Source organism: Xiphophorus maculatus, chromosome 1 (genome assembly GCF_002775205.1).
Source record: "Xiphophorus maculatus strain JP 163 A chromosome 1, X_maculatus-5.0-male, whole genome shotgun sequence".
In the NCBI taxonomy this organism is placed as follows: Eukaryota; Metazoa; Chordata; class Actinopteri; order Cyprinodontiformes; family Poeciliidae; genus Xiphophorus; species Xiphophorus maculatus.
This window is the reverse complement of record NC_036443.1, coordinates 32,086,542-32,099,705: the sequence shown is the minus strand read 5'-3', so window position 1 is coordinate 32,099,705 and position 13,164 is coordinate 32,086,542. Positions and strand designations below refer to the sequence as shown.

Sequence of the window (13,164 nt, the reverse complement as noted above, 5' to 3'; positions counted from 1 at the left end):
GCATTGTTTGCTCGTGTGAACGGCTGATTGCGCTGTGTGGGCCTCTGCTGCTGCCCGGAGACGGGCCTGTGGTCTCAGAGGAGCTACGGAGGAGACAACGGGGCTGCAGGGCTGGAGTTAAACGGAGGTAGAAGAGGAGACGGCACAAACCGGCGATTATTGTGGGGAACGTGAGGTCTTTGGGGAATAAGACAGATGAAATCACGGCGCTGGTTAGGACCCAGAAGGAGTACTGGGAGTGCAGTATCTTCTGCTTCACGGAAACCTGGCTGCACTCGCTTATTCCGGACTACAGCATGGAGGTTCCTGGATTTTCCTTGGTGCGGGGGACAGGGACTTTTCCAAGAGTCAGAAGAAGAGGGGCGGCGGGATTGCACTTTATGTGAGTGAGAGGTGGTGTAATCCTGGTCATGTTAACGTGAAGGAACAGATTTGTAGCCCGGACATTGAACTTCTGGCTGTGGGAATGCGGCCGTGTTATTTACCGAGGGAGTTTACGTCCGCCATTTTGATCGCTGTTTACATTCCCCCATCAGCTGATGCAGCGGTGGCCTGTGACGTCATTAGCTCTGCCACAGCCAAACTACAGACTCAACACCCGGACGCCTTCATGGTCATCACAGGTGACTTTAACCATGCCTCATTGGACAAAACTCTACACAACTTCCAGCTGTATGTTGACTGTCCCAACAGGGAAAACAAAATGCTGGATCTCCTGTATGCTAATGCCAAAGATGCATACAGCGCCACAGCCCTGCCCCCCCTCGGCAGGTCGGACCACATCTTGGTAAGGATGACTCCCAAGTATGTCCCTCTAGTGAGCAGGCAGCCTGTGCGCATCAGGACGGTGAGGAGGTGGACACAGGAGGCAGCTGAGGCACTGCAGGACTGCTTTGGGTCGACAGACTGGGATGTGCTCTGTGGGCCTCATGGGGAGGACATCGACAACATGTCTGACTGCATCACGGACTACATCAGATTCTGTGAGGACACTGTCATGCCAGCCCGGACCGTGCGCTGCTTCTCCAACAACAAACCCTGGATTACCAGCGACCTGAAGGCACTTCTAAACAAAAAGAAGATGGCTTTCAGGTCTGGAGATAAGGAGGAGCAGAGGAGAGTCCAGCGTGAACTCAGAGAGACACTGAGGACATGCAAGGACAACTACAGGAGGAAGCTTGAGTCCAAACTCGAGCAGAACAGTGTGAGAGATGTGTGGAAAGGAATGAAGAACATCGCTGGAATGAAGGGGAAGGACACACAGAGATCTGGGAGCCTGGATAGAGCAAACCAGTTTAACCAGTTTTTCAACAGGTTTAGCTCACCTCCTGCTACTCCCCTACCACCACCAGCCCCCCACACATCCACACTGCCCCAAGTCGTTCTACCGGCATTCTCCTGCACACCATCCCTCTCCTTCAGCCCCCTCTTCCCCCATCTCCACTGCAGACAACAACACCTACCCCCAGTTAACGGTGACTACAGGCCAGGTTGAGAGACAGTTGGAGCGATTACACCAGGGGAAGGCTGCAGGACCTGATGGCATTACACCACGGATCCTGAAGACCTGCTCCATCCAGCTGTCCCCGGTACTGGCACACATGTACAACCTGAGCTTGAGGCTGGAGAGAGTCCCGCTGCGGTGGAAGACATCACATGTGGTTCCTGTTCCCAAGAAGCCAAGGCCATCCGACCCAGAGGACTACAGACCAGTTGCTCTCACATCTCATGTGATGAAGGTCATGGAGAGACTGGTCCTGGCCCAGCTGAGGCCTCAGGTGAGGACGTTTCTAGACCCCCTGCAATTTGCTTACCAGCCCCACTTAGGAGTTGACGATGCCGTCATCTTCCTGCTGCATCGAGCACTGTCGCACCTGGATGGTGGAGGAGACACTGTGAGAATCACATTCTTTGATTTCTCCAGTGCCTCCAACACCATCCAGCCTCTGCTGCTGGGTGAGAAGCTGCAGAGGATGGGTGTCAACGACTCAGTGATCTCCTGGGTGACTGACTACTTGACAGGCAGGCCACAGTTTGTCCGTCTGGGCAGTGTCCTGTCTGATGTGGTGGTCAGTGACGTAGGAGCTCCACAGGGAACTGTGCTTTCTCCCTTTCTCTTCACCTTGTACACCACTGATTTCCAGTACAACTCTGAGTCATGTCACCTACAGAAGTTTTCTGATGACTCAGCGGTTGTCGGGTGTATAGGGGATGGAGGGGAGGGGGAGTACAGGACACTGGTGGACAGCTTTGTGGAGTGGTCTGAGCAGAATCACCTGAGGCTCAACATTAGTAAGACCAGAGAGATGGTGATTGACTTCAGAAGGAAGAAGATACCTTCACGGCCACTAAAGGTCAAAGGGGAAGTGGTGGAGGAGGTGGAGGATTACAAATACCTGGGAGTTGTAATCGGCAACAGACTGGACTGGGCATCTAACACTGACGCTGTGTGCAGGAAGGGGATGAGCAGACTCTATTTTTTAAGGAAGCTGAGATCCTTCAATGTGTGCAGCAAGATGTTGGAGACCTTTTATCACAGTGTTGTTGCCGGCGCCATCTTCTTTGCTGCTGTGTGTTGGGGAAGCAGCATCAGAGCCAGCGACTCTAATAGACTGGACAAAATCATCAGGAAAGCTGGCTCTGTACTGGGACTAAGGCTGGAGTCCCTGGAAACTGTGGTGGAGAGGAGGACACTGAAGAAGGTTCTGTCTATGATGGACAATAAACAGCCCCCTCTCCACCACATAGTGGACAGACAGCGGAGCACCTTCTCACATAGGCTGCTCCATGATCATGAAGTGCTTTGAGAGGATTCTTCTGAGGTACATCAGAGACTTCATCCCCGTAAACCTGGACAGCCTTCAGTTTGCCTACAGAGCGAACCGGTCAACAGAGGATGCTGTCTCCATCACTCTGCACACAGCCCTGACCCATCTGCAGCATCCCAACACCTACGTCAGGATGCTATTTGTAGACTTCAGCTCAGCATTTAACACCGTCATCCCAGACAAGCTGGTGCTGAAGCTACTCGAGGTGGGGCTGCCCGCTTCACTGTGCCACTGGATCAGAGACTTCCTCACCAACAGGCCTCAGGTGGTGAGAATAAGTGGCTCAACATCGTCCCCACTGGTCCTCAACACAGGCACGCCGCAGGGCTGTGTGCTCAGCCCAGCTCTCTTCACCCTGTTTACACACGACTGCGTGGCCATCCACCCCACCAACACAGTCGTGAAGTACGCGGACGACACAACAGTAGTGGGTCTCATTTCAGACAACAACGAGACCCACTACAGAGAGGAGATTCTGCAGCTCACTCAGTGGTGTTCAGCCAACAACTTGGTGCTGAACACAGGGAAGACCAAGGAGGTCATTGTGGATTACAGAAGGTCCAGGAGGACGGCTCACACTCCCCTTCTCATAGATGGAGAAGTGGTGGAACGTGTGGACAACATCAAGTTCCTGGGCCTCCACATCACGTCTGACCTCTCCTGGAACACAAACACCTCCCACCTGGTGAAGAAAGCACAACAAAGGCTCTTCTTCCTCAGGAAACTGAGACGGGCTGGACTTTCCTCACGGCTGCTCGTGAACTTTTACAGGGCGATGATCGAGAGCATCCTCTGCCTCAACATGACTGTGTGGTATGGTAGCTGCACAGCACTGGAGAGGAAACAACTGACACGGGTGGTGAGAACAGCACAAGGCATTGTGGGATGCCCCCTCCCAGACCTGGACTCCATTTACACAGACCGGGTCAAGAAGAGAGCTGGATCCATAGCCATGGATTCCAGCCACCCGGGCCACAGACTGTTTGTGCCGCTGCCATCAGGCAAGTGGTACAGGAATATACGGACTACAACAAATAGACTGAGAAACAGTTTCTTCCCCACAGCCGTCAGAGCCATTACTCCCTGCCGTCCCCCCCTCCCACACATATCATAACCTCGCAGTCACACATACATATCCCCCACCCCCACACAGCCACACTGTTCTGCACTTTGCACTGTCACATTATCTGTACTTTGCCATAATTGGACCTGCTGCTACTTCTTTGGTGTGGTTGAGTGCCTTTAGTTAATTTAGTTGTATATATTGTTATTATTATTATTGTGTGTTTGCTTATTTATACTGTATATATTTGACCTTTTGCACGGGAGCTGCAATGGAAATTTCGTTGAATTCTGTTCAATGACAATAAATGCTATCTATCTATCTCTGCTGTCGTAGGGACAGATACAGGAAATCCTTCCTGCCACATGCCATCTCACTGTACAATAAAAGATAAATCATTGTTCTGCACTAATCAGTCCAATTTTGCACAACTGCACTGTGGCACACTGCTGTACATATATTTACATATACATTCTGTTTCTGCATTTTGAATCTTTGCAAGGACTGCTCTAAGCTGCTTTTATATTAACAGCATGTCATATTTTATTCTATTTTATCTTGTCTACATTGCTACTCAGTTGTGGTTGTTATTGTGTCTTGTCTCTATGCTGTAACTGCAAAATAATTTCCCTGCTGGGATGAATAAAGTACTTCTATTTTAAAACAGTTTTATACTTTAAATCAGCTGAAATGTCCTGGTTTTTGTTCTTCAATTTTCTTACAAAACAAACCTAGAAATAATTTACCATTAAAATCCCATTTCCACCTTTCAGTAATTATGAAGAACTAATTAAAGATTTGCTTGACTTGCTGTGACACCAGAAGCCCCCCCCACACACACACATTTGCGTGGCTATCTTTGTGGAGACTTTCCATTGACTTCCATTCATTTCTACCTTATCCTAACCCTAACCAACCAAAACTCAATTCACACCTTAGTCCTAAATCTGACCCCTGACCCATAAACAGTGTTTCCCTTGTGGGGCCCAGGCTTCGGTCCCACAAGGAGCAGTGGGTCCCCACAATGTAGTATGTGTCAGGAAAATGGTCCCCACAAGGTATTAGAAATAAAAACAGACACACACACATCAGTCTTTGCTTCCAGAGGATTTCTGCCGGCGGGGATTCTGTGGGAAAATTCTCAACAGGAAGTGAATGAGTGAAATTTGGAGACTGAAGGTGAAAGCGGTGACATTGTGCAGCGGTTTTCTGCACATGCTCCAATTTATCGGGTGTGGCCGTTTAAATCTCTCCCAGGTTTAACAACCACCTGCAGTCTTTCCATCCAGGCCACATGGTTTTAATGTGTCTCTATTTGTGTCTGACGTCAAGCTGAAATGCCTCCTAGGAGACCATCTTTATGGATTTATCTCTAAAACAAAGTCAATAATAAGGGCTGGGGTCTGGGAGGTGGGGAGGGGCTGCCAGGCGGGGGGATGACAGAAAGAGATGAAGTCATTTCCCAAGGTGAAACAGGAGGATGAACACATCCTTAGAAAGCACCAAGCATTTCACTGAAATAGGCTTCCCTACTCTGGATAATATTCCAGAGATTTAGTCTGATTTAAATTCATTTAAAAAAATAACAGGTATGTTAGGAAACCGCCTCCAGCAGCAGCCGGCGTGATCTGTGTTACGGTGATAACGGCAGCTGCAGGACAGGAAGTAGGCGACATGGTGGCACTCGGATGGAAAACGAACCATGAAACTTTCTACACATCTTCTTTCATCCATAACTCTCAACTGCTTCATTCACCAAAAATATTTGCATGTAAAGACAAAAAGGAAGCAAATCTTTTAAAAACATCCATGTCTGAGTTGTTCTGCAATTTGTTGATAGATTAAAGAAGACAATTATGTTGATTAAAGTAGCCAGATATGGTGACACTTTCCAGTAACAGCCATGTGAAATCTGTAGGTAGTCACAGTGAATGAGTTGGGTCTTAAAATCTGTTAAATTTAAAAATATTACATTATTTGACTAAACGTTTGCTTCACTTGGGGGGGGGGGGGAAGAAAAGATAACAGAAAGCTTGACTTCAGGACTGAAGCACAGTCACTTTTAGCTGCACGTGGATGTAAAACAACTTTTGGATCAAATGGGTAAAGTTAACTGATAGTCCAGAAGCAGATGGAAAGATTGTAACTTGACTGCATTAAAATGTTTAATCAAGTTTACTGCAGGGTCTGTAACTAATCTCATTTTAATAAAAAAAACATTCATCAACAAAATTAGCAACATTCTAATTTGAAAACACTTTATTGCTGCTAAATTATTGAAAAAATATCCATCAGAGTTCAATAACAAACATATTTATAGTTTTTAATCTATACTTCAGGTTCTTCAACCTTCGGATTGGAGTGATGTGTTTTTATATTAACTAGTTGAAGTCCTGGCTCTGGAAAGAATACTAGAAATGTTCTTTACCAGTTGAGTCTATTTATCTGATTATTATCAGAATATAAACAATAAAAAACAAAATTCACTGTTCAGTGCTTCTCATCCTGAACTAAACCAGGTCGAATGAAAATGTCCCCGTATCCACAGGAGTCCTCATATTATCTATTAATTACTGCGATCTTCGAATAGGCGCATTTACAAGTACAAGCACACACACACACATGTATCTCTAATCATAATAAATATTACTACTGACTTCCACTCGTTTCAGAAACTCCATCTGGGCCTAACTAGAACCAGTGCCAGTACAGTCCCGACCCAAATCTGATCCACTTGACGGAACCAGAACCTGAGAAATGGGACTTTGCTACATAAACGTCAGGTTTTTCTCTGGTCCCAAAGGCTCAGCTGCCTTCAGGAGATAACTGATTCTAGCAGAAAAGGTACTAATGAACAACATGACTACACACACACACACACACACACACACACACACACACACACACACACACACACACACACACACACACACACACACACACACACACACACACACACACACACACACACTCTGGGGGGTCAAACAGTCAAATAAACAGAGTAAATCACTGCGGCGCACACTGACAGCTCCAGAGCCGTTAGCTAACAGCAGAGACGCTTACAGGGACAGATGATGAGACAAAGATCTTCCACCCTGCAGAGATGAGCCACTCGCTCGCCTTTTTAGGCAGCGTTAACAGTTTAACAACAGGCTGTCAGGACTTCAGGTTTACTCTGTCCAAAACAGGAAATGGATCAAAAGCATCTGTTCACTTCTAACACGGAGAATTTCTCAGTAATCGGAGAAACGACCTCCATCAGGACGGCTGGAGCTTTCAGTGCAGAGTGAGAGCCAGTACCAGTCATACCAGTATGAGACCAAAACACAGACGATATTTTTATTTAGATCCGTCTATTGATGTAGATCTGAGAAGTTTTATTGCATAGAAATTACAAATAAAGCCAGCTCTAAATCCAATCCACATGATTCAAATTCAAAATATCTTGGAGCAGACCTGGAGAACATCAACACTTCTTCTTGTCATCGGATGCAACAAAACAATGAACAGCAGCGGGTCCAACAGAACCAGAGCCACACAGGAACAGCTTCTTCTCCAATGTTTAGTTTTCATTCTCTTGTTAATTTGCAGAGGGACGTTTTCTGCCTCAGTGCCGGATTTTTACAGAACCGACACAAACTTGGACCGGACCCGTCAACCCAGGGTTAGGGTGGGTTACGGATGATTGCTCTGTTGCCACGGCAACAGCAAATCGTCTCTAATCTAATTTAGATACAATCAAAACAAAAACACCAGCTGGTCCTCAACGGAGGCTGAGCAGAGACAGCTTCCTGTTCAGTGTGTGTGTGTGTGTCAGAGTCCAGGTGTGCAGCTTCCTGCTGCAATAAGACCAATCAGAGCGGGTTTATGTCAAAGCACCGAGTCTGGCTTCTTCGGCTGCAGCCCTGCTCCTGGTTTCGGATCAGAACCCTAACAGACTCAGATCTCAGATGATTCTACTCCACAGGTTCTCACATCTACCTATAAAAGCGGCACCAACCAATCACAGCGAGCGGACGCAGCGGGTCCATGATGAAGATGATGACTGTGAGGATGATGATGAAGAGAAAGATTCTGGTTCTGGTTCTGGACCTGCAGAGGTTCTTCCAGCCTCTGAGTGGAGCTGTAGCTCCGATCAGAACCGCACCAGGCCCGATCAGACCTCCTGTCTGAGGTTCTGTTCGTCTCCAGCTCGGCGCCAGAAGAAGCCCGGCCGCAGCAAGCGGGACCCGCTTTGAGCCATTTCCATGGAGACATGAGAAGTGGACCGGTAGTGTTGGCTGATCTGACAGCTGATTGGTCAGGCAGGGTGATGTCACAGGATGGGAGGGGCAGGAAGCCTGGGCGTCCCAGGAGGAAGAGTGTAAGGACGGTCTTTGTTCTGCTGCCAGACCCGGCGGGCCGCAGGGACCCGAGACACGCTGTGGCGCCGCCTGGCTGATCAGAGCCGGACCCGGGTTCTGTAGGACTCCTGAACAGCTTTTGGGCTGCTGCACCTCTAAGGCTGCTGATATAGTTCCAGAACCTCCAGAACTTCCTCAGCCGAACATCGTCACCATCTGATGTGGAACCAGAACCAGAATCTGGGTGAGCTGCTGAGGGTCTCCTGGCACATCAGAGGTCTGAGCAGGACTCAGAAGCAGCTGGAGGAAACAGACCTGGAACCTGAAGATGTCGAGCCGCTTGGTTCGGCGACCAGCTTGACGCAGATAAACCACCCGACCTGATCCAACTGGAACAGAACCTTTGGGTCTGCCCAACCTGATTCAGCGAGGAGGGAACTTCTCTTTCCGCTAGAATCAGTTAGCTTATCTCTCGGCTAGCTTCTCCCCCGTTTAGCATCACCCTCGGCTAGATTCAGCTATCTTCTCCCTCAGCTATCGTCTCCTTGACATTTCTCCAGGACCACAAGTCTAAAACGCAGCAGGAAGACATTAATTCTGCTCCATCCCTCCATGCCTACCTTCTTCAGCTGTCCGCTTCGGGTTCCCACGAACACCACGGTGTCGTCTCCGTAGGTGTAGGCAGCCACGGCACCCATGCCCTCGGTCCTGTCCTCGTACAGCGGCTGTCCCTCGATCACTCTCAGGCCTCCCAGCGGCTGGTTCAGCACCAGGCCGCAGAAATCATCCCCGATCTGCTTTGGCTGTGGAGACATGAAGACAGAGAAACCAGGATCAGATGTTAGGAGGAGTCATGGTGATGCCCATGTAGGCTGAGAGATCCTCCCCCTCCTGCCACCATTACCAATAAATCAATCAATGGCATGACAAATTCATACAAGCTCCATGATTAAAGCGATGCTTCCATTTAAAAATAAAAAGCCGCCATTTTGAAAAATGCTGCTCAAAGTGAGTTTGCACTACCTGCCCCTTTTGCCTGTTTTCCCTGTCCTGGCTGAATGATGATGTTTTTAAAACAAAATTTTGTTTACACAAACTTCATAATCTATTTTAATTATTGTTGTTTCAGTTTTGGTTTATTTATTTTGAATATTTAAAATGTTTCCCATGTCCAGAGTTAAATGTTTAAGTTTTTGATTTCAGAGAATTTCTGTCTCACTGTTCCAGAATTCCAGGAGACTCTGGGAATGCCAGACTGATTTTAGTACAAACATCAGTTTAAATATGAAGCAACTGCATGAAACATCAGGAACCAGTGGAGCTCCAGGAATCTCCAGGTCCCTGCAGCTTCATGTTCATGAGTCAAGCAGCGAAGCAAAGTCCATCTTTTCTAAGCCAACGTCCAGAGATGATCCTGCTTCTCCGCAGGCGGAGCTGGAGGTCCATGTCAGGAACAGGCTGATGACATTCCTGGTAAATTTCAGGTTTCCTTCCACAGTTCAGAGAGAATGAAGCAGGGAGGAGACGAGTTATTAAAGGCTGTGCAGACCCAGCTAGAGGTCGGCTAACACCCTGTCATTACCGAGTTAAAGCAGCGCTGCACCAAACAGGAAACTCTGAACCTTAGCAACAGCTCTTCTTCTTCCACAGAGAACCTTCAGTAACTTCCTCAGTTCAACCAGAAACACATTAAAACAAGAATAAATCCAGAAGCTACAGCAGCTGCTTTCAGGTCCGATCCTCTCAGTTTCATCTCATGATCGCTGACTGTTCATTTCAGTTACATTGTACCTATATTTATTGATATTAATGAAAAATAGGTTGAAGATGTTATGATAAGTTTTTAAAGCTTAAAGGGATCCACAATTAGTTCAACTTTATTTGGGAAATATTTATTTTAGATGTAAAAACAATACCAGAGTTTCCACCAGTAAACCTGCTCAGTGTTTTTGGGTGAAAGATGTTAATTAGACAGGAAATGTCAAAATATTACTGGGTAATTAAATGTTACTGGAAAACATGGCCAGTGAAACTATTTAAACCCACAACCAGGCTGATAAACAACAAATAAAAAATACGATTAAAATGAATATCAATTATTTTCACTTCTGTTTAAACCAAATGAAGTCAGCGGCTCCATCAGGGCTTCAGGGGCCATAAATGATCATATTTTAACACAGATGCATAAATGTAACATTTATTTATTGAGATGATCGATGCTGCTAAATTTGATTTAATGGTTTCATCATAAATAAATTAAAAGATTTAAATTGTTTAATATTTAAATTTAGGATTTTAAGGAGCTGGCAAGTTTACTTTGTAAAAGTTCAAAGAACAATACTCATACTTAGATTGTTTTGTTACCATAGCAACAATCTGATGCTGTGACTTTGAGCTGTTTGTTCACAAACACAAATTAATAAACTGCAATTATAACTTATTGTTTTTAGTTTGGCCAGTTAATCTACTCTCCCTCTCCCAGATTAAATCCAACCCAGAAGCTGTTAGAGGTGCTGATGGTTTTAGCAGCAAGAGGGGCCCCTAGGTCAGATTCTGCCCCAGGCCTCATGCAGCCTTGGACCGGCCCTGCAGGATGAGTTCAATCTGCTGCACTGAGCAGAGATGAGCAACAAACTGAGATTTAATTCAATGCTGCTAATGTGGCTTTAGCAGCTCTAACATTTCTGTCTGTTGAGTTTTAATAAGAGCCACAGAAACTGTTTTGGTTGCTCAACTTTAAGGGATGAGATTTTCAGATCTCACATTAACTCTGACTAAGTGGACAAAGCATTTGATATGGTTTGTTGCATTATGTACCTGGAAAAATAAAACTAAAAATAATATAAAACCAGCATGAAGCGTGACTACGAGGCGAGCGTGAAAGCTCCTCACCGACTGAACCTGCACGATGAGGTTAGCGCTGGTTCGTTAACCGCTAACGCTCCGACCAACCGGAACACAGACGTGAACTTTACTGGGAAGACAGCGCCACACGCTGGGCAGCACGTTGAGATGTGAAGGTCGTACACAAAGATAAATCATTCTCACTGCTCCTAAACGCACCTCTGACAACGACTACAAGTTATTCCTACGTTCACATAGAGCTGTGCAACCAGAGCTAACACGGTGTGTTTAAACTCCTACCTTGATGTAAACTTCTCCAAAGAAACATGATTCCTCACAGGAAGTTGATGTAAATATCCATACAGGTCAGCCTGCGTCCAGTTTGAGAGAAAGGAGGCGTAGGTGATCTGCGCTGAGGTAACGTTTATCAAGCAGCAGCAGTGCGCAAGGCAACATGCCGAGGTGCCAGCTGTGTTGTTGGTCTGCTCTCCGTCTTTAAATGCATAAAGTATAAACTTATCTTCTATAAAACTATATTTTAGGAATAAATCTGCGCCACCATTGAAAAGCTCAGCGTAACGAAGACGCTTGCAATCCGGCTTTAAAAAAATGTAATTAAATTAAGCGATTTTTAAAAAAATTATTAATTTCCTAAAAACATAAACAAGCAACGCTTAGCCTGGTGGAGGTCCTAGTAAAGCATGGCGGGCCACCAGGCTTATAAACAGCGATGGAATAGTTACTTTGAAAAAGTAACTTTAATTGGATTACTGATTACTTGATTTGGAAAGTAACTAAATTGCATTAAAAGTAACTTTTTTAGTTTCTTTCAGCAGCTGCTAACAACAACGCTCCTGTGAAAATGACATTGATCTTTGCCAATATTTAATTGTAAGCTATTTCATAATGATAACATCAACAATGTGTCTCCACTGATAAGGTTGAACTGAAGGGGAGATTTTTTAATGGTTACAATAAAAAAACAACATTAGTAATTTGTGCAGTTTTTGTGTTTTCCACTATTGTCTGGAAAACTCTAAGAGGGATTTTAACCCCCGGCCTCCAGGTTCTGTGTTTGGTGTCAGAGGTCAGAGGTCAGAGCTCCTCCTGCGGCTCCACAGTTCAGATGGCTGCTGCACAGATTAGTGACACTTATACTTAATATTAATAATTACAATGGCGTTTAGTTGCACAACTTTACAGACTCGTTCATTCGTGGCTGTTTTCACGTTTATTGCTCTGTTCATATTAGTCTCCATGTTTCCAATGTTCTGGACATCTGGACGTCATTCACAGGTAATAGATTAACTTTAACAGAGACGCAGCGGGACGGATCATCCTGGAAACGATGGGCAGGGAGAGTCTGACTAAAACTAGCTGGAGGTCAGACACATTCTGGGGTTTCTGTCTGTTTATTTCCAAGCCCAAATGAGCAACTGCACCTTCAAAAACCAGCCCAGAAAGCGACTCATTAAATCTGCTAGCAACTTTAAAAAAAAAACAAAAAAAACATAGCCGCTTATAATAATCGAACGTGGCGACAGAAACTCAAAATAGTTCCCATCTTCCTCTTCCCTCCATTGTTTACGTTTCTGTCGCTGCGGATACTGTTGCATAGAAACGGCGATCACTCGACAAGACGAGTAGAGGAAATAAAACTAAATTCAAAAACAAAATAGTAACGCAAAATGATTTTGATAAGTAACTGTAGTCTGACTACTGGATATGAAATAGCAACGCGTTAGATTATTAGTTACTGAAAAAAGTGGTCTGATGTCAGTAACGTCTAGATGTCTAATCTAGACATCACTGCCTAGATTAGCTCTTCTTGGCTCATGTTAGCCTCGTAACAAATAAAGAAATCGTTTTTTAGTGTTTCTAATCAATTAGTTTTGTTTTAGAATATTTCAATGTCATAACTAAGCAGTTAATTGTTATTACATTGTTGCCTGGTCATGACAACAATAAATATGTATTTGCGTATTTATTAACTAGCTAAAGAAATGTTTATCTCCAGCACCAGTAAACCTGTAACCTGCTCTCTGATCTGATGTAGTGGATTAATATCGTTAAATAAGAGCAGGAA

At 45.5% G+C, this 13,164-nt stretch overlaps 1 protein-coding gene across 2 annotated transcripts in view; it reads right to left on the bottom strand.

Moving 5' to 3' along the window:
- The window catches only part of plxna3 (plexin A3), a 62,778-nt gene that overhangs the window by 29,851 nt on the left and 19,763 nt on the right, over positions 1-13,164 (bottom strand). For both annotated transcript variants that reach the window (XM_023352830.1, XM_023352777.1), the window contains exon 6: positions 8,855-9,037. In XM_023352830.1, the coding sequence (XP_023208598.1) occupies positions 8,855-9,037 (183 nt within the window). The remainder of the gene's footprint in view (positions 1-8,854; positions 9,038-13,164) is intronic.